General features: G+C 34.8%; 1 protein-coding gene across 5 annotated transcripts in view; it reads right to left on the reverse strand.

Moving 5' to 3' along the window:
- LOC143244297 (phosphatidylinositol-3,5-bisphosphate 3-phosphatase MTMR3-like) overlaps window positions 1-21,616 on the reverse strand; it is a 116,280-nt gene that overhangs the window by 60,472 nt on the left and 34,192 nt on the right. For all 5 annotated transcript variants that reach the window (XM_076488689.1, XM_076488692.1, XM_076488690.1 and 2 more), the window contains one exon: window positions 6,386-6,499. In XM_076488689.1, the coding sequence (XP_076344804.1) occupies window positions 6,386-6,499 (114 nt within the window). The remainder of the gene's footprint in view (window positions 1-6,385; window positions 6,500-21,616) is intronic.

Consider the following 21,616-nt stretch of genomic DNA (forward strand, 5'->3'; position numbering starts at 1 on the left):
TCATCTTGTGTATATATTTATAAAAGGGAAATAAAAAGCCTTTATTTTTTCAATACTCATGTCTTTACTACACTTATACTAAAACAAGGAAGGTCAACACACACACAAATAAATTGTAAACCTGTTAATCCAAAGTTTACCTATATTCAAGAGTACATTTAGTCTGATTTTAATCACCTTATAACCACTTAGTGGTATGAAGACACTGTAAGAATAAGATTTGTTTATTTATGTTTGACAATTATATTCAAGATTATTATTTTAGTTATTCTGCATAAAGATAACTTCTTTAAGTTTTATTATTTCCATTCAGAAAATTTATTTTGGTTGGTTGGTTTTTTGGTATTTATTGGCACAAAGCAACCATGCTATATGTGCCAAACAACCAGTAGAAAAAAACAAGTAAAATAATTGTAAAATACAAAAATTAATCAAGATAAAACTAAAAAAAACTACCAAAAATAGGTATAACCTTAAATAGAATTAAAAAGGCCAATGGCTCTTAAACAATTTACAAACACTGGTAAGGTCCACAGTATCACCAATGCCAACAACATTGTCAAGCATCAATAGTAAACCTATGGAAAAAAAAACCTGTCTAAAATTGTGCCGTCATTCAGAGTTGTAATGATGACACAAAAAGTAAAATATGGGAGAGTGTCACAAAGACCACACATTGGCATCAGTCCCAGATAAAATAAAATGACGAGTTAAAAAACTGTGATGTATGTGTAGCCTTGCCAGGAGAACTTCCTCCTACTGAATATTCCAAACACAAGATGGTCAAAGAGCAACAGAAGGTTTAATCTGGAAAAGCTTGTTATTTTGCTGCTCACTTCAAGTCAACTGCCTATGGCAGTGATAGCAACAGAGCAGGTGGACTTAGCTGCAGTGTCAGCAAGCTCATTCTTACAAATACTGACATGGCCCAGTACCCAGAAAAACTGAATAGAAACAGAATATAGACAAAAATAGGCCAGTTGGTTTGCAGTATTGATGAGAACAAATATGAAGCAATTCCATGGCCAATAAAAAGCTAAAAGAGTTGGCATAAATACTACAATTGGTGTACTGCATAGCTTCTACATAATCCAAGGCAACAGAAATGGCATACAACTTGGCAGTGAACACAGAAACTGTAGAAGGGATCCTGTGTGCAGCCAACAAATTACAACAAACCAGGACAGAGCCCATAGAGTTATCTAATTTCAAACCATCCTTCCATTGATATTTATATGAATGATTCAAAAGATGTTTGGCAAACAGAAGATGGTACTTTCAATCAGAATTATCTGCCTTCCTCAGATTACTCAAAGAAAGGTCACAGGGGGGGATTGCAATAAACCATGGTGGGATGAGCTAACCAGTGGAGATAGCAGTGTCAACCAAGGAAAAACCCAATTCAGCCAGTTGAGCCTGGCTGGACATGAAAGCCAAAAGGAAGAATGTCACCTGTCTATTCTGAAAAAATCATAGCCCACTGAGGAAGGAAAACCCAACAATAGGTGGGATGCTGTGGTAAGGAATGAAGTTTTGAAACATACAATAAAGAAAGCTGCATGTAGCAAAGATGAAGAGGAGGTTCGTGAGCCTCGGTGTACAAACTCTGAACTGGAGAATGCAAAAAGTCCCTGTGCAGAGCTGAAGTCTGAGATGGTGAATGAGGTTCTACATCTTCAAGGCTGAGGTTATGGCAGAACTAGTTTAGATCAAATGAGGGCATGGTAGATCTTTAGCATGGAACATCACTCTGCTCCTCAAGAGATGGAAGAAAGGACATAAAGGATGTTCAGTACCTTTGCACAGTTAAAGCATAGATGCTTGATGTGTGAAATGAAGATCAGCTTATGGTCAAAGATAACCCCCAAGAACTTTGCCTTAGGGATCACAGGAAGAACATCATCAATGAGACAGAGTTTGGGATTGAGGTGAATACCATGTTGGCAGCAAAAGTGCATGCAAACAATTTCAGAGAAATAAAAGATACAACCGTTTGCTGTGGACCATTTTAACAAATGATCGAGGGTGGTCTGAAGCTGATGCTCGATGACTGGTATGAGATGTGGAAGTTGTTGACATAAATCTAATTTGCAATGGTAGGAGAACATTCTGCAGTGATAGCATTAATCATCACAGTGAAGACAAAGCCCTGTGAGACTCTACATTTCTGTGGAAAAAGAGTGGGAAAGCACTAAGCGCTCATGGAAATTGAATCACCAGACCATTAAAACATTTTGAATAAAAGTGGGTAAATTGCTATGCAACCCATACAAATGGAGGTCTGATAAAATACTGCATCTCCACTTAGTATCATAAGCCTCCTCAAGGTAAAAGAATATGGAAACAAGACGTTTGATAAAGGTTTCTTTGATCAACATTTCAAGTCAAATCAGGTGGTCCACAATGGAGCTCTGTTGTCAGAACCCACACTGGGTGGGTGAGATGAGATTGTTTGATCCAAGGAAACAAACAAAATGAGAATTAACCATCCTCTCTAAGACCTTTCAAAGAAAATTCATCAAAACAATTGGATCACAGTTTGAAGGAATCTTGGGATCCTTCTCAGGTTAAGATAAAGGAAGGGCAGTGCCAATTATCAGAAAAAATATTCTTCTGCCTGGTCTAGTTAAAAACAACCAGAAGAATAGCAAGAGAAGCAGAAAAGAAATGGCACAGCATCTTGTAGAGAATATCATCAGGTCCAATTCATGTACTGCCAGACTGATGAAAAGAAGCTTGAGTTCAGCCAGGGTAAAAGGGTGATTATACTCATATAGACAATTGATCTGAATGAAAAGAAGCAATCATTCTGCCCAGGACTTAATGTCCAAGAAGGTGGGGAAGAAACAGAAGTTCTAGATGCACAAGAAAAGATTTTGCCAAAAGTACTGGCAATGCTCAAGACATCTACAATTTCCTGGCCATCACTGAGCTAGACTGAACGAGAGATTGAAGTATATTGCCCATTAATCTGCCAAATCTTGTACCATATGATTATGAAATTGGTGGTAGAAGAGATGCTAGTTATAAACTTAATCCAAGATTCTTTCTGGCTGTAACATCTTACCTGCTGAGTATGGGAATGGGCCCACTGAAAAGCAATGTGATTTAAGTGTGGGACACGTATGAAAGGAATTTGGAAGGCAGGGCTACATCACAAACAAGGATACCATGGAAAATGTGTTGAAGTTTTAGGAATATATTAAGCAGCCGCCTGGACAATGCAGTCAGTCACTGCTGCTACACAGATGACAGCAGGATCAAGTTCCGAGGGAACAGTGAAAGAGGTTCAGTTGGCCTGATCCAACTTCAACCAAGACACATAAGTCAGGTGGCATTGATCATGACCAGTCTCCCTCAAAATGATAGAAAAATTATCACTGCCTCATGGGTCACTGTCTACACTCTAAAGAAAGTGAGAGAATTGTGAAGAAGAGTATACGAAAAGACCAACAGCCATAAAAGGTGCATGAAAATAAGTGTAAGAACCAGTCTTGAAGAGAGTAAGGTTGTAATCAGAGAACATACACTCTATGGAACGACTCCCTCCCATCAATATCAGCTCCACCCCAGGGAATATTATGTCCATCATAGTCCCCCAGGATTAAAATGGGAGATGGCAATGAGAACATCAAGGTCTGATTGATTATAGGTCTCTCAAGGAGACAGATAGAGAGAACAAAGAGTGATGGTATGACCCAAGGAAACATGGATAGCAATGGCCTTCAATGGTGTAATGAATGACAACTATAGGGTGGGAACATGCTAGTTGACCATTAGTGCCACCCCTCTATGTACTCGTCCATTACAACTGTCATTCTAGTATAAAGAAAACTGCCCAAAAATGACTGTATCAACAGGTTTCTGAAACATTTCCTGTAAGGAAAGATACACTAGATGATAGGAATCAATCAGGGCCTTACTTTTACCCAGATTAGAATGAAAACCTCGACAGTTCCACTGTATCTAGACAGCCATTTTTATTTAGGTGGAGGAGAACTGGGTGTAGAACACTTTGGTTTATGGCCATGTCATTTTTCTTTATTAGAAGGAGGTCTCTTGACCCCCATGGATTCTACCTTGGATCAAGTGGGCAGGTTTCTGTAAGTAGAGGTAGATTCCAGTGACTGAAGGCATGAACAAATAATCATTCTACATCTTGGAGCCAAATAATGTGGAATCAAGCAGTCATTGGATGGAACAGTGGGAAAAGAGAAAGGAGCAGACAAGGAGTTGTTAACACGTTTATCCAAAGAGGGCAAAAGACTCTGAACATTGGTTTGAAAATGATTCTGTCTGCACTCTAACTGAAGCAGTGGAACATAGTGCAGCAGTATATGTCTGAGATGGAGATGAGAACAATAACTTCGAACCTCAGTGTAAGAAATGTTCTGAACTATTTTCACTCTGTATCTCTTTCTCCTCCACCCAACTAAGGCAAGAAAGAAAGTAAGAGGGGTGAGAGTCACTACAATTATCACAGTGAAGGTCCAATTCCCATTCCTAGACATCACAGTCTTTTGCTACCTCAACGAGTATGTCAAAGAACCATGACATGATATCTTCGATTGACCAAATTGCTAATACTGAAAACATCTGAAAGAGTTGGGAATATATGGTTACACCTTACACTTCAGATAACCTACCTTGACAGTAGCAGATGGACATGTTGACATGAATGTCAAAATCAGAACATTGGTAGGCAGCAATTGGTAGGAGTGGAGATACATCTCACTGCAAAAAATCCTTGGGTGGGGAAACCAGTAAGGATCTCTGACTTAGGGATGTTCTTTAAACCCCTCTCAACAATAACTCCTAATGAGAAATTTAAAGTAGCAAAGGAAATAACCTAAATGGGTATATCCCAATGGCTTTCAAATGCAACTAGAGCTTACTGTGTTTTAGGGTGGATGTTTCCTCCAAGATATCCCCAGAATGTAGCATCTGGACTGACTTAGAAGATTCAGCAAGCCCCTCTAGTCCCTGCTAAATAAAGAAAAGGAGAAATCTTCCCTAAAGATTTGTGAGACAAAGAATGTAGTATGAGAAAATGAAGTACAGGTGCAGAAAAAGGTAAAAACTGCTGTTTAGTCTTCAAGATGTGAGCACTTATCAGTGAGCTGTTGTTTTATTATTTTATTCCTATTTGTATTTGAGGGATTAATAATAAAAAAATAAATATTCAGTGCCTACTACCTCAGCCACCAGGAGACACACTACAATACCAAACAACAACACTGCAGCAATACCATGGTTTTGTGAGCATTATACCCAAATACCAGCATTTGACACAATGTCCACAACACTGGTACTCAATTGACCCTAGCCCGAGTGGACTAGCCAATTGACTCTTGGGGCCCACCCCAATGCAACCTGCCTACAGGAATTCAAGGCCAAAGTGGTATGTTGGAGATGTTTGTTTTGAAATTTTCGCAAAGCTACACAAGGGCTATCTGCACTAGTCATTCCTAATTTAGCAGTGTAAGACTAGAGGGAAAGCAGCTAGTCATCACTACCCACCTCCAACTCTTGGGCTACTCTTTTATCAATGAATAGTGAGAATGACCATTACATTATAATGCCCCCACAGATGAAAGTGCAAGTGTGTTTGGTGTGACAGGGATTCAATCCCACAACCCTTAACCACTTGGCCATGCAGGGTCTCTCATAAAGAACTTAAAAAGAATAACAGAATTATGTCAAGGAATTATAGAGCTTTTAGTCAGTTATAAGTTAATTGGTATAGAAAAGCACACTTTAGATAAGTCTTTTCAAATGATAAAATAGTGGGTGAAGCCAATAGGGTGGATTCAATAAATATTATATCTCTGTAAATATAAAAGGTAGGAGGTTCTTATTTTACATTCTAGCTTGCCAATATCAGAAATCTGAGGTTATGATTCACATGAAAGTATATACATTTTATTGTGAGTGTCATAAAATGTAATCTGACCAAGCCCAGAAGATGATGTACCAATAGGACATACAAAAATCAATATTTAGAAAATATTTTTATATTTACTTTAAAATTACAAAATTAACTGATGAATAATACTAAAACTTGAATTATAATCTACAACTTGATACCAGATTTACTGACATATGTTTGTAAAATTGTGGTTCAATGAAATTTTGAAAATCTACAAATGTGATAACCCCTTCCTGTTTAAATAGGGTTAATTAGAAATGTACAATTAAATTTTGCCTGTGATTATACAGTGTTTTATGTTATGTATGTAAGGTTTTATGTGTGTATGTGTGTGTGGTAGTGATGGCTACTGTACAAAAGTTACACTTTAAACCAATGCTGGGATTTTATGTCTCTCAAATTAATGTAAAAATGTTGTAAGTGATAAAATGTGAAAATTATCAAAAAGTCACATACCTCCACACAATGGTTGGAATACGTCTAGAGAAACGAAACTTGGCTGCTGCCTCTAGCTCTTTATCAGATAATGATGCTGGGATTAACAGAAATTGAGGATAACTAGAGCAGAGTCTAAAGGAATGATAAGAGTGAAAACCCATATAAATAAATAAAATGAAAAATATACATAAAAAGAAAATAATCCAGTTCTAATGAAAATAACTTTATGACCTAATAAAGTTTAATAACAATGTTAACAAGTTCCATGCTACTCTTGAAACTGCTTCCTCTATTGCCAATCATGTTCAATCTATGTAAAATGGATTGGATGACAAAGTCAATTTTATACTATATACAGAGGGCAGACAAAAAATGTGGCCCCCCCCTTTAAAAATGTTGTTAATTGGTTATACCTTTTATTAGATCACAGAAACATATATAAATCTATATGTTTTTGAGATATGTTCAAATATGATCTCAACTCCTACTTTCAACACTGGTTTTCATAAATACATGAACTTTTCACAATTTTGGTTATACTTTCTCATAAACAATGTTGCACACTTTCTCACAAACAATGTTGCACACTTTCTGTAGTTTCTCAGTTTTTCTGTTTGTGATGTAATTTTTAATACTATATTAACTTCTTAAGCTCTAAAGAGTACTTTTTTTGTCAGCCAAGTATAGCAAACCTTTAATGCTTTTTATGAAGACTTACTATGGCTGATTACATTTTCATTTTAGGCCTTTTTTAAAATATATTTTGAGATAAATATCATAGAGGTTTGGGTATATCTAGGTGCACGCTTTTAGTAAACACAAGAAGTTCTGTATATAAAAATCTTTTTTTAAGTAAGTTTTTTATTACAGATTTGTCCATAAAAATATAGAATTAGAGTGTTGACTGCTCTAACTACTAAATGGCTTTCATCTTACAATTAAAAATAATTTTCTTCATCTGAAAATTTCCAATGTTCATTTGCTGAGGATTGACAAACCTTCTGCATAAATATTAAATGTTTTTATTGGTAACACTATATAATTTATCTGTTACTTTCTTTACCTCATTCTAAACAGACTTGATTAACCTTGTAACCACCCTAAAATAAAATGAAATAAAGCTGAACAAGACACATGATAACAAAGTGATTAAAAGTTTGACCAGCATGGGAACCCAACATCCAGATGATCAGAAATAATAAAGATGTCCCTGTATTAAAAAACATCCCTTTCACATCAATCAAACAGGGATCACCCTCAGTGCAGTAAAATCCTTGGTATATGAAAATTTTCAAGGGATAGTGCAAAAGAAAGAACCATAGTAGCCTACATGTTCATCCACCATTACCCACAACACTGTTGCAGTGAACATGAATCCAAATGAGTGAGGAAACATAGATGCCTGTAATGCAAGTATGAGGACCAGTGCTAAATCCAAAACTCAGTTGCTAGTAGGACACCACTGCTCCACACTCACCTGAATGAATTCAGTATTGTTTGTATTGTACAATATATATCAATCACATTCAAGAGGATGCCTCCATGGTTCACTATCCTAGAAACTTGGAACTGGAAAGTAGTAAAGGTTCCCATATTCTACTGGAAGAAACAAGGGAAGAGCATGTGGTAAGGAGTCTGGAGGAATGTTAACATCAGGGACAGTGCACTGGGTGACCATGAAAACCCTATTTCAAAAAGCATACTACTCCTAATTTCATCAATCCAAGTAATAGCAGGGATGGACAGCTATTTCCTTCTGCTTTACTCATGAAGTCCATGAGTTAGTATGGTCTAGAACAGGCATATTAAATATAAAGAAATGTATCATAAGAGAAAACATATGAGCAATCTTGGGGAACACACCTTTTTTAACATTTAATGGCCATGGAAATTATATGTATTAAGCCACCATGGCCTCACATTGTGTATTTGACTAATTTATGTACACCTGGACAAGCACCATTTGCCATAGAGCAGGATCCTTAAATTAAGAAAGGGACATGCCCCTGAAAAATAAGAAGTATATATACAAAAATATAACTTACTCAGTCACAATCTCACTGAATTCTGTAGAATGACAACAGGTGGAAGAATATAACATGAAGGCAAAGAAACAGCTATCTGATGTAGATAGCAAATGAGAGATGAATGTATATGGTGTGTTCCACACATCAAACTAAAAAAAATTCCCTCCAAGCAACAACAGAAATGAAATGCCAGGGAAGAGATAACATACCTAATCTGGTGATAAAACATCTGGAACAAATTACAGGAAGAATACACCAATCAATTTAAAAGCCAAACCCAAATGGTGAGGGTGAAAGAAAAGTAAAGGTCATAAATAGAAGATGGTTGGCACTTAAAGAAGAGGTAGGAAAGTGCACTACACAAGGAAGCTGTGGAGCAATATAACAATGAAGAGCATTTTTAGAACATAATAGTCTTTCTGGATCAGACTAGGAATACAGAATGGAAATGGAAAGAAGGGAAATTATTCTCAAAAGTCATTAAAGGTTTGAGACGTAAAGACTGATCCAGATAAAGGAGAACACATGTGGAATGATATGAGACACATCAGAGGTAAATAAATCTGATTGATGATATCCATAGACCAAGATGATAAGGAAATAATTTTAAAAATGGTGAGAGAGTATGAGAGGTAAACACTTCAAAGTACTTGGAAAAATGAAAGATGTGGAATAAGACAGCCTGTGACAAGTGAGAAAATTCATAAGATGAGGAACAGTAGGTCAAAAAGGTGAAAACACCTGAGCTAAAGATTAATGGCAGAAAAATTCCACTTACACTGATAAACATCCACAGAGGAAGGGTGAATTAAGTAACCCACCAAGACAATCCAGATTTCCTTGCAAAGGACTATGCATAAAGACAGATGGTAGGAAGGTTGGAATGAAACACAAATGGCTAATATTGACATAAAAGGGAAAGAGTAAGAAGAAATTATGGGGCAAATTAGAGCTGGAGCATCTGCCCAAACCACAATGGTGCCAGTCAGTAAGGAGAAATCAGAAGAATTTGGCATGGAATGCTGTGGAAGATACAAATTACTATGGGAAGGAGAAGAATGTGAAAATATTCATAAAAGTATTTGATGGTCCAATCTTGGCTGAATGCCTTAACAGCCAGTGCAAATGGAGAAGGAACCAGAAACCAAAACAAAGGTAACTTGGTATTGAGAGATGTGGCAAATGTATCCCAGTGAGGAGTACCCCATCAAAGGCATAGCTACTGGAAAACTTGAAGATTGAGAGACCACTTGAAGATTTAGAGAAGTTTTGTCTGGTTGGGAAAGATGATCTGTGACAAGATTGAATGCACCTGGAACAGGACATGCAAGGAGACGAATACAGAGAATGTGAGGCCCAAAATAGAAGATCAAAGGTTTGACTATAGAGGGAAGAAGAAAAGGTGCTGCCTTGGTGATTGATATAAGCTCATAACACAGAATTATTAGAATGGATCATTACCAGATAATTCCTTGCAAGAAGAAAAACATTATACAAAGCATGATGTACGGCAAAAAGTTCCACAATGTTTATATGGCAAGACATCTCAACTGGAAATTACTGACCTAAAGCTTCCTGATGATCAACTCATGCTCCCCAGCCAGGGAGGGAAGTGTCTATGAAGATAACCAAATAAAAGGATAGAGACAAAGTTAATACACTCTCCTGTGAAAAAAAACAAAAAACTAAGATAGTGCCTTGATTGACAAGATAGGAATCCAAAACTTATACCTTGGTCATTCACAAACATGGAGAAAAATCCCACCCAAAAGTGAGAAAATACTCCATGGCAAAACAAAAAAGAACCAAAAACTGATTGGCTTGGAATAGATCCATCACAGGCCACCAGTCCCTGTTTTTCTTGGATACCACAAACAACCTGGAATAAAAACCTACAGATGAATAGGGTACAGGTTCAATGGCTTTCTGGGAAAGAAGATTCTGTACAACCTTGGGAGGATGTTGACAGGTGGTAGGATCACGAGGTAATGGAAAGGGTATAGGTATCCAAAATAAAAGAGGACAGAGAATAGGAAGTGGATTTCAAGTCCTTTAGATAAAACTCAAATATCTGTAGTGATATTGTACTATAAGGGAACAATATCAGATAAGCAAGTTCTCCACTGGAGCAGGACCCTCAGAGTAGCCACTAGTACTGTTAGTGATATAATTGTTCTTGAATAATATAACAAGTGGAGGAGCCCCTAGAGGTTGAAACTATTAAAGGCTGAAAAGCAGTGGGATGGGACACAGTAACAGCAGATTGTCAGGGCTCTGAATGAGATAAACAATCAACAAAATATGAAAGGGTCAATTGCTGTCTTACACATTCAATGCATTCCTAAAACAGATTGTTGGGGAAAATAGACCATACCTAATTCCCAAAGATAAGTAGATGGAAAACAAACTTGAGAAAGTACAGCATCTCTCCACAGAAGATCCCCAAAACAGAAGCAACATTTTTAAGGAATGGTCTGAAAAAGATAAATGTGCCAATGTGGAAGTAATTAGGGAAAGAGTATCCCTAAAGAAACCCTCAAGATATTGGTAAAGTTCCTTAGATGGTCAAGAAGTGTCATAGAAGAGTTTAGAGGGTAAAACAAAGGTGTAAAAACTGAACATAGGATAAACAAACAGGATGAACAAGGTCCACCCCACATGTGAGAAAAAGCAATTCCATCAAAAAGTGGAAACACATCCTCATTGTTGATAAAGCAAACTGATATACAAATGTGTTGAGGGTGAGGCATGCTAGTGCCCTCATGAATCTCAAATAAAAAATGCTCTGCATAAACTCTGATATTTGGGGAAGGGGAAAACACAAAATACTGATAAGAAAGGGTATCGTGTAAAAAGGAAGGTCAAGGATTATACCTGTTATTGGTTCACAAAATATATCTACGATTTCATCAGCACCAAATCAAAACATAAGAAGCACATGATCATTATCAATCTTGTTTCACTTAAAACAATAAGAAATTATTATCAATAGCATATTTAAAGTTACTGAAATTTATGGTATACCTGGCAAGTTAAAAATAACTGTAATGACTAATTTGTGACAGGTTGAAACACTAAAATTTAAACTGCATGTCACAAGTGTTGAATGCAAAGGCAAACTGATTGTGTCACTGATGTGTAATGAAATTGTACTAATATGGTCAGTGTTTACTTCATGCAGTTTACCATTTCAAGCATCTAAAACACAGAAAATGCTTAGCAGTAGGCTCTCATGGTGTAGAAAAGGCAAAACATGTGCATGTAGTGTTTTAGTGGAAAAACTGTTTAGTAGTTGCATGTGAAACAACAAAAGAAATTCAACAGGAAGCTCTAAAGAAAAAGAAAAAAGAACATTCATTGTCAGGTGCTCATTTAAAGGACACAATGAACATTACAGCTAAATATAACATTGTTAATATTTCAATGTGGTTTACAGCTTAGAGAAGAGAAACAGGCCTACCCGTGACACTGATGAAACACTAGAACTAAGTGAACATTGACAGCTGTCTCCATTCTCAGTTTTCAGCAACTAGAACATAAGCAGCTCAAATGAAAAATCAATATTTTATAACATAATCAAGGAAGAAGCAAAGGTAGGTATAATAACTGATGAAACACCAACAGCTTTAAAAGCTAAGAAAAGTGTGTTAGTCATTTGTTTATGCTTTGAAGAGTAATTTGCAGATGAGTTATTAACCATTTTTGTTCATTTGAAAGAGCTATCATCTATGACTGCTAGTAGTAAATTTGAAACTTTAAATGAATGTTTAGAAAACCATGGGTTTGACAAAGAATACTTGTCCAAAAATCTCATAGCTTTTTGCTCAGATGGTGCCAGTACAATGGTTGGAAGGCACTCAGGAGTAGTAGCAAAACTCACATAAATATATCCAGCGATATGAATCATTATAAAATATTCTTGGACAAAATATATTCCATCTATCATCAGTCCAATAAAAACCAAACAGAACTAAATGAAAATGAACAAGATTTTGGGATAAAAATTATCAAAATGGGGCATGTCCTGGGGCCTCACTAGTAAGCCTGTGGTGTGAGAGCATATCCCACTTTTCTAGAAATTCAAACCTAGCTGGGATGGCAAAAAAATAAGTGTATCTAAACTTTTTGCATGATTTAACTTTGGTCACTGATATTCTGAAGGAAATTATCTTATTATCAAATGCAAGCAATTTTTATTTTTTACATTTCAGAAATCAGGTGAAACTTGTAAGATGTACAATAAGAGCATCATCAGCTCTTAAAGAAAATTTGGGGTGGCACAGAGGTTGAGCAGTTAATCCAGTCTGAAACATTTAAATACATTCAATTTCATGACAGCCAGAGTATCAACTGAAAGGCTGCAGGACTGCCTAGAAATAGGTTGATTCAAAGTGTAGTTGACAAAATAATAGCCAGGATTTTATCTATAAGCCTTTTCAATTTTAAGAAACTTACTTAAAGTCAGTTTTACTGTGAGAACCTCCTTGCACTTTTTGATTTACCAGACCAACATCTTGGAAATATAATGAAACCTTATCATCATGGCTGGAAGATTAAAAAAAAAAAATATTTGAATGCACTGATAAAATTTGAAATTGACATAAGAAACTACTTGAATTTTGTTGATTTCTCTTCTAACTACAATTACTAAGGCTAAAAATATAATGAGCAAAATTGCTATAGCAATGTGGAAGCAGAACAAAGCTTTAGTGTTATGAATGATACTGCAAAAGCAGAAAAAAAAATTTTCTTTTTATCATATTTCCAGTCTAATGACAATACAAGTACTGGGAATGCCTGCAGCAGACAAGAATACTGTGTTGTATGTCAAGCTAATGATAGTAAAAATTTGTGAGAAAACTGATACTCATCCATCAAAAAACCAGCAGGCTACATAGAAACTTCTTGAATGACTTGGCATGACTGAGCAGGTCATTTTATATCTTTATGTTTTTCTCTTTTTTTGAGGGGGGGGAATCCATACAAATATATAGGTAGGACCACAAGTAATGGTCATTTCAATACCTAGTTATTTTTTTAATAAAATATAGCTTTATTCTAAGGCAATTATGTCATTAGTGGGTATAAAGGGTACATGAAGTAATTTCTGTCAAAAGGCTAGATTAATAGCTATTGCCAATTTAAGGTTGAAAACCAGTTATTAAAAAAATTGTAAGCACACCCATGGAACAAAGACAATGTGCTATATTAAAAAAAACACAGTATTTAACTTTGATCTTTTGCTTTTTTGCTGTCAGATGTCAATGGACTTAAAGCCTACTTTTTATAATAGTATTAGTACACAAAATAATTTCTATTTACTCAACTCTTTCACAGAGGACTCAACATAATATGCACGAGTTTACATACACAGTTGCACACATTAAGTATTTGCCCTATAACTTTTATGCATAAAACATAACTTATTATGTCTACCTTTACAAAAAAAAGTACAAAAACTTTGTAATCTTTAGTGAAATATTTCTACTACAGATTTGTTTCTTAAGGTATTGAGTCTGTTTCATTAATAATCCAAGTTTGAAGTAATTTCATGTTATGATTAAAAACTATTTTTCATCCCCAAAATCTGAAATATTATTTATGTAACATCTAAAACCTCTTAAATACATTTCAAATTTTTGTTTTCAGCAAGACTTTATATTCTATGTTATTTTCTATGCCCCAGGGTATGTCAAATGACCAATCTCATAACCATCATAAAAAATCAGGAATAAATATAAATTACATTTTTTGGTGCCAGAATGACTACATATTATAAAACAAAAATACAAATGTTTAGTCCAAGTAGCTTAAGTCTTATAATACTATATATTTATTCTTTTTTATTATACTGACCTTCTAGTCATGCCTAGCTAACATTACATAACTTGCATTAATGTGGTACATGTGAACTCATATTACCATATCCAATAATTTAAAAGTAACCCACTCTTGGCTGTATTTAGTGGTCTAGAATTTTGTAATATACAGTAACATTTAAATTATTATACATTGCATACGTATACAAATTATTACTATTTACACATAAGTTATGTAACTTAATTTTCTTAAAATATAGAACAAAAATATAGAAGTAAAGCAAACAATTATCTCTTTCTTGCTACGACTTTTGAACTCGGTTCCTGCTGGACACAGGTTGCTAAGCTTTTTACAATTTTACATGCGAAGGATATAAAAAAAATTGTCTTTAAGTTTTACATGTACGCTTGTATCATGATTAACTATGCTGATACCACAGAATTCCATTATAATTTATTGAACTAAGTAAGCTGTATTTAGGTCTGGAAAAAAGTACAAAACTTTGAGCAAACAAAAGATATAACTTACCTCACTGAAGTCTTGGTTTGATAAAATTTGATAACCTTTTCACAGATTAAAATGCCAGAGAAAACTACTAGGGTGACATTCTGAGCTTTTGATTGGTTATTCACATCATATATTGTGGTATGAATATATAAGGGTCTGTTTATAAAAATAGAGAGAGGTGAGAAGGGCCACTGTGTTTCATTTAGTACATTAGTCATATCTCATTATTATCACTACCATAATTAGTGCTCTTTTTAATCTTGCAGCTGTTAGCTCCATTGAGATTGGTAAGATCACAGCAAATCAAACCAGAAATGGGGAGAATGGGTGGGAAATCATAAATACACTTTCAGTTTAAAAGAATATTAACTTGTCAATCAGTATCTTTCCTCCTCTCATACTTAATCGGTGAAGGGCTGGAGAAAGATTGATCTCCTTTTAGGAAGCCCCAAAAGGTAAACCATGGGAGAAGAAATGAAAAACAACACATTCATTGGAGACTTCACCACTTCTGAGCAAGGTATACTCTTCACCCTTTAGTGATGTATGACCAAAAAGGACAGAAACCCACTGGTGATGAGTGGCTAAGGTGCAACAGACTGTAAAAGGGAGTTAGACCTCAACTAACACTTGGAGGCATCTTGAAGCATTGGAACAATCAGGAAAGAAGAGACCATAGGAACTATGAAAACAAAAATGTGGCATACATTAAACACAGTAGATCTACAATGTTCTCCCATCAACAAGAAAAGGCAATTTAGAAAACACGATTACAAAATGACCAATGGAAGATGGGGAAAAACATGGAGGACCACATAAAAGTGCTAATTTGGAAGGGAAGCAGGATAGGAAGGAGGGGAAAAAACAGAAAGAATAAGCAACATGAATAAGACTAGCAACTGGAAAATACAAGGAGAGTCAATAAACTGAAAATTGGCAGATATTATCACCCTATAGCTCACAACAGAAAAAATAGAAAAGCAAAAGGACGTTATGTGAGGAACTATAGAATAGGAAGGGCTATGACAGACCAAATGTGGTACGTGTACAACATAAGTAGGTAAACTGTTATGAAAGAGAAAAAACAGCACAACAAATACATGAAGATAGATATAAAAATTTGGCCCTTCACATGAGAGTTCAAACAAAGCCTGGCATGATGATAGAGTGCAGGTAAATACAGATAACATGCCAAACTGTAAGTGATAGGAAAGCATCAGAAAGAAAGGAAGGCAACATAAAAAACCAGTACAGCAGTAAAAATCACAAGTGAGCCAGCCAATATGTAATCAGCAGTAGAATACTCCATGGAATGGTTTGAAGTATGACAAGTATAAGTAGGAGAGTATGCATCTAGGTACCATGCATCTGAAAGCATGAATTACTCCTGCCAAAACCAGGAAAAAGTGTATTGAGAAGAGTGGCAAAAATGTCAAAATCTGGGAGACTCCACAGAGCATACAAAAACTCAAAATAAAAGGGTAAATTTGAAGACCACACTGCAGGAAGAAATTTACTGGGATGAAATAACTGATCAATGACCAGATTCAGAGCACCAGAAATGTGACATGCCAACAAGGTGGTGGGATGGCAATGGGTCTAACACAGAAGAGCCAGAGCAAAAAAACAGGTCTATCAATGAAGTGTCCCTTTCATAGTGATGTATAAGAGTACCACATAAAAGTTGGAGTGAACGATCACCAACCAGTCCTTCAAGCCAAAAGGAAATGAAGGAAGGCCCAACAAGTAGCAAAACGTTCCAAGATTGATATGGAGAGAGGACTTGGAAAGAAACTGATACACTCCAACTGGAAAAAAAACCATCCATGAAATGTGACATTCCAAAAGAAAAAGAGGAAAAATAGATACTACACCCACAGTGATATTGTTGTGATCTAACTACCACTCAAAGTCAGTCTGTAAGAGACAGGGAAGTGTATAAGAAGCATCTTAGGGATTCTGATCAAGGCTCCATTGGCCTGTCTAAACTCACTGAGAATGATACATGACAGAACCACCAACAGGAATGAAGGCTTGAAGAGAAACCAATATCCCCAAAAGAAAGAGGGAGAACCTCTTGCATAGTAAAAGGAGAGGATGAGATGCTGCATGTAGCAAGTAAATGAAGTGAAGCAGGTAGGGCCCAAATATCCTGGGAGTTGAAAAACATCTCGAGATGAACCAAAAATCTGAGTAGGCATGTGGAAACATCACTCCACTTTGATAAGTCAACTTACCATGACAATTACCTGAAGAAAAAACTGAGGGCAATGGGAGAGATGAATGGAAGATGAGGACCAAACTTACTGAAATATCTTTCAGAACCCATGATTTGACCATCAAAGATCTTTAAGCATGGGCAAATTAAAGAAGTCTGGTCTTCAGTAGACTTGAACTGAGAAAAGTGTTCAGAATAAGACAAATATGGGAAAAGGTAACTGAATTATTGGGGTCTCATTACCACTAAGGGAGAATCAACTCCAGCACTGTGAGTCCAAATAGGGCTGTTGTCACAATAATAATAAAAAACATGATCATCCACAATATGTCAGGGTCAAGGCATACTGATTCCCAAATGCAAATGATCCCCAAAAAGACTCGCATGAAGCCACAATATTCAGGAAAGGAAGAAACACTGAAATAATGATCCAAAAGCTAATCCCCAAACAGAAAACAAGAATAGATCGTAACATACCTGAATAATCAAATCCACCAAAATGAAAAGAGGTTTGGGCAAGTCCCACCAAACAGTAAGCAACTGAAAGGCATATTTAGGAGTGGAAAATAGGCTGTCAAAATATAAAACTTTTTAATCATTGAAAACTGTGATAAAACAATCATCAATTTATTCTGTTTGGTACATGAAACTGGTGAACTCCTCAAGGACTATGGTCATCACTTCATAAGCCCAGCATTGTAGTTCTGACCCACTGAAGCAGTTTTAGTTGTGAGTATCTGAAACTGCAAGTGCATAACTCATGAGATTGAAAGATAGATAATTCATAACTCTCTACAAAATCAGTCAAGTATGAAACACAAAAGCAATAAAGAACAATATAATTAAAGTTGAAAAGTTAAAGATAAAAACTTGTAGATAAGTGAATCAAACCACAAGTAAAAATATGTTTCTTCAATAAAACTGTTAAACAAGGATAAGTTAGCAGCTGCAGGATTAGAAGGTGCAGTAGTTATGATAGGCAGTAGTGTCACAGTTCTATTAGTGGAGGATTGTTGTGTAATCATTTGCATGTAAGTAGGCCAAAATAATTGGAAGTGTCAAGGTTAGTGGGAAACAAGTACTTACAATGATAGAAAGCAATACAAGCTAAGAAAACGTTTTTGTGAGAGGGGGGGATATAAAATATTGTATGAGAACTCTGCCTTTCTATGGGTTATAAATAATACAGCATAAAACATTTGAAAGAATTGTTGGCAATTTATCTAAGATAGGATGTGACAAATGGGCATAGTAAGTTGGTCTCATTTTATAGATTATGATGCCATAAACAAGAAAGACTTAAGGTTGAAAAAATCAGGTTTTGCCTGAGCAATATCTATGTTATATTGAGCAATTTATGCTAAACTCCATACTTCAAAAAGGAATGGTAATTAAATTACATCATATTAAAAGTTTATGGGGAGATTAAGGTTTTTTTAATGTTTCATTATAAAATTGAGAACTCAAACATAAAGAATATTAATATATGATTTATTAATTGCATTTTTGTTGCCAAACTTATTTATATACACTGATTACAAAGTTGTTTAATTAAACTTTGAATGCAAGCTTCTTTAACCCTTAAACAGTGGGAATATTGAAGGTCACAGCATCAATTGATGATGGCTGCTGTCTAAAGGTTAAACAATTATGATGCACACATTTTATCTACCTGTAGCATGAGGATTAATGTTAATAATCACACAGATATTTATGTCATGCAAACTGATGGTTTGAAGAAAATTCAATACTTATAGATTGGTCATGAGAGTAACTCCAGTGAGATAAAACTAATAAAAGTTAAACAAAAAACTTATTTTATTTATACATGTAAGATTAACATATTCTACCTAAATTGCACATTTACAAAACCATATAATTGAAAAAAATATCCCAAAGAATAACCTCCTAACTAATTCTAATTGTTCAGAAGAGATGTAAGAGCAGTTAAAACGGGATGTAGTAAAGAAATATAAATTAAAATTAACACACGTTCTATGTTCTACATTAACTCAGATGCTTGCAAAAATGCCACAGGTATATCTAGCACTAACAATATGTGGGCCTTTTCATCTACACAAAGAATTTCAATGACTAAAATGAAAGATGAGTGTTCATTACTTTTTTAAAAAGCTAGACCTTTTTGTATCTTGGTGTGGTGATTTGAGTCCCCTCCATCTGTAACCCACATATAACAAAACAAATCATAAAGTGGATAATATTTGGCTTAACTCTACTAGTAAAGCAGAAATCACAGCTCAAAATCAGTAAAAGAAAAGGTAACAACTACTCCAAGTTATTTCCGATAACCTTTTAAAATTAAACACATATTTCAATTCACAAGAAACACATTCACTGTGGAGCTTCATTTAAATTATAGTAATGAACAATAAAAGTACTTATGAAAATGAATGTGTATACATATTTTATGAAACATAATGTGAAGGATTGGAAATATGTTTGCAAAATTGTAAAAAACATAAGCAACAGTCAAAAACTAATATAAAAATAAAAGCATACTTAAACTACAAGTATTTTCAAGCAAGGCTACATTAATAAGCAATCTAACCAAGTTACAGCTTGCCTCCAAAAAAAAAAAAAAAAAAAAGACAGCCAAAACTTTTCTATGACAATGATTACTGTTCATAATTCATAATTTCAATTTTCTGGTCATTTCATGAATAGCCAAGTTTAGCATTACTATCTATAAAGAGTCAGATAAAATATAAATGATTATGTAAATAAGTATGTGGTGCTATTGCTGTACTGATTTTGTTTATCTAACTTGGAATGTTCAACATACAAATACTATTTCTATAACTATCATACATATAACCCTGTATATACAGAGGCTTTTGCAATATCTTTGCTCAGAGCCCCTTGATCAGATCCTGTTTGTAATGAAAAGTTTCAATGCATAAAGATATGTAAATAGATGAATTTTGTTTTTAATGCACAGCTAACATAATATTATTTTACTAATTGATGTTTTAATTTTGGGTACTAAATACTGATAACTTCAATATTTATGAAATTAGCCATAAATGCGGTAATATACAAACATCTTAATGTTTCAGTAGTAAAATATAATAAACATATGTACCTCCAGGTGGACAGGTAACTGTTAAGACGATAAACTCTCAATTGAAACGTTATTCTCTTTAGGTCATAATTCACTAACATTCCTTCTCAAAAACTTGTCAATGTTATGTGACTTCCATTTATTAAAAGAAATTTATATAAAGTTTAGAATATTTCAAATGACCTCTTCCATCTTGCTCCTCCTTGAAAACCATGTCAAGCAGATATCTATTTTAAACCCATTTTGATTTTTAAAATGTAGATTTCAATTATATAATACAACACTGCTGGGTGAATAAGTAGTAGATATTCATATCTTGAAGTCCATAACTAAAATCTGGATTGAGAATATTTAATTTTAAACTCTAGTTCTCTGTAGACCTTTTAACAAGGAAAGAAAGAAGTGATATGGCTGATTCATACTGACAAATGTATGTCTAATCCAGCAAGTGTTTTATGTTCTAAAAGAGCAAAAATACACAGAAATTTAACCGAGTGAAAAGAAAGAAGTTGTACCCATAAAACTAGCAAGTCCAAGATCTCAAGGCAAGAGTCAGTACACCACAAAAACCAGAAAAGATAGTTCAATGAATTCAAATTATGCTTACTATAATGAACACTCTCCATTCCAGAAAGATGAGGTTGGTTGAAGTTCAGCCTAACAAATGCCAGAAGGTAACTTACAAATTGTATGAAATGATTCCAGTGAACAGCACTCAATCTCTGAAGTAGATTATGCAGATATTATGATAATTCTATTGTCAAATTTTGAATATTTCAGGAAGCCAAAGGAGAAATTGGTAACATAATGTAAATAAAAGGATGTTAATATGGTGAGAGTGATAATGAAACCACATGTATAACATCCTTTATGTAACAATGAACAGCACGAGCAATGTATCAGTATCAAAAGTTGAATGTGACAGAAGGTGATTAAAAAATATGCCATATCTTCCAATACAAATAAAATCAGTATTGGTTAAGAAGGCTGTTTAGCTAATTTATGATTGTAGTTGGACAAACTGTCCAGGTGTCTAATCACACAAGGAAAAAACAGGTCATAATATCAAAAGTAAATGTTGGAAGCTAAATACCATCAAATCAGCAGAGAAGATGGCCTGAAACCAAATGTGTTGGTCACAGATGAGGGTGTATATATGATACATGAAACACACAATCCCATTTTCTTCCACTATTTTTGGAATAAAAAAAATGCAGGAACAATTGATCCTAGAGAGAATCTTTGGTCATATAAATGTCTTAAAAATATGTTCTAACATTAAAAGAAGTAAAAATAAGACTTGGTATCAACTTTGAAATAAAAAGGGGCCAAACATTTAAAGTGATGAGAGATAAAAGCAATGTACCAAGAAGCCACCAATGACAAACAGAACAGAAAAATGCATAAAAGACAAGATAATCTACTAAAAGAGGACTACTATAATGTAAAAGACAGACTGTATATAAAAGAACTGCTTAATAACAACACAGGACAGAAAGGACATACCTTTATTAAATAAAGACAGGAAACAAACTCAACTAAAAAAGGAGTCAAACTCTGAACCAATAATCACTTGCAAAACTAGGTACAAATTA

This window comes from Tachypleus tridentatus, chromosome 2 (assembly GCF_004210375.1).
Source record: "Tachypleus tridentatus isolate NWPU-2018 chromosome 2, ASM421037v1, whole genome shotgun sequence".
NCBI classification, from domain to species: domain Eukaryota; kingdom Metazoa; phylum Arthropoda; class Merostomata; order Xiphosura; family Limulidae; genus Tachypleus; species Tachypleus tridentatus.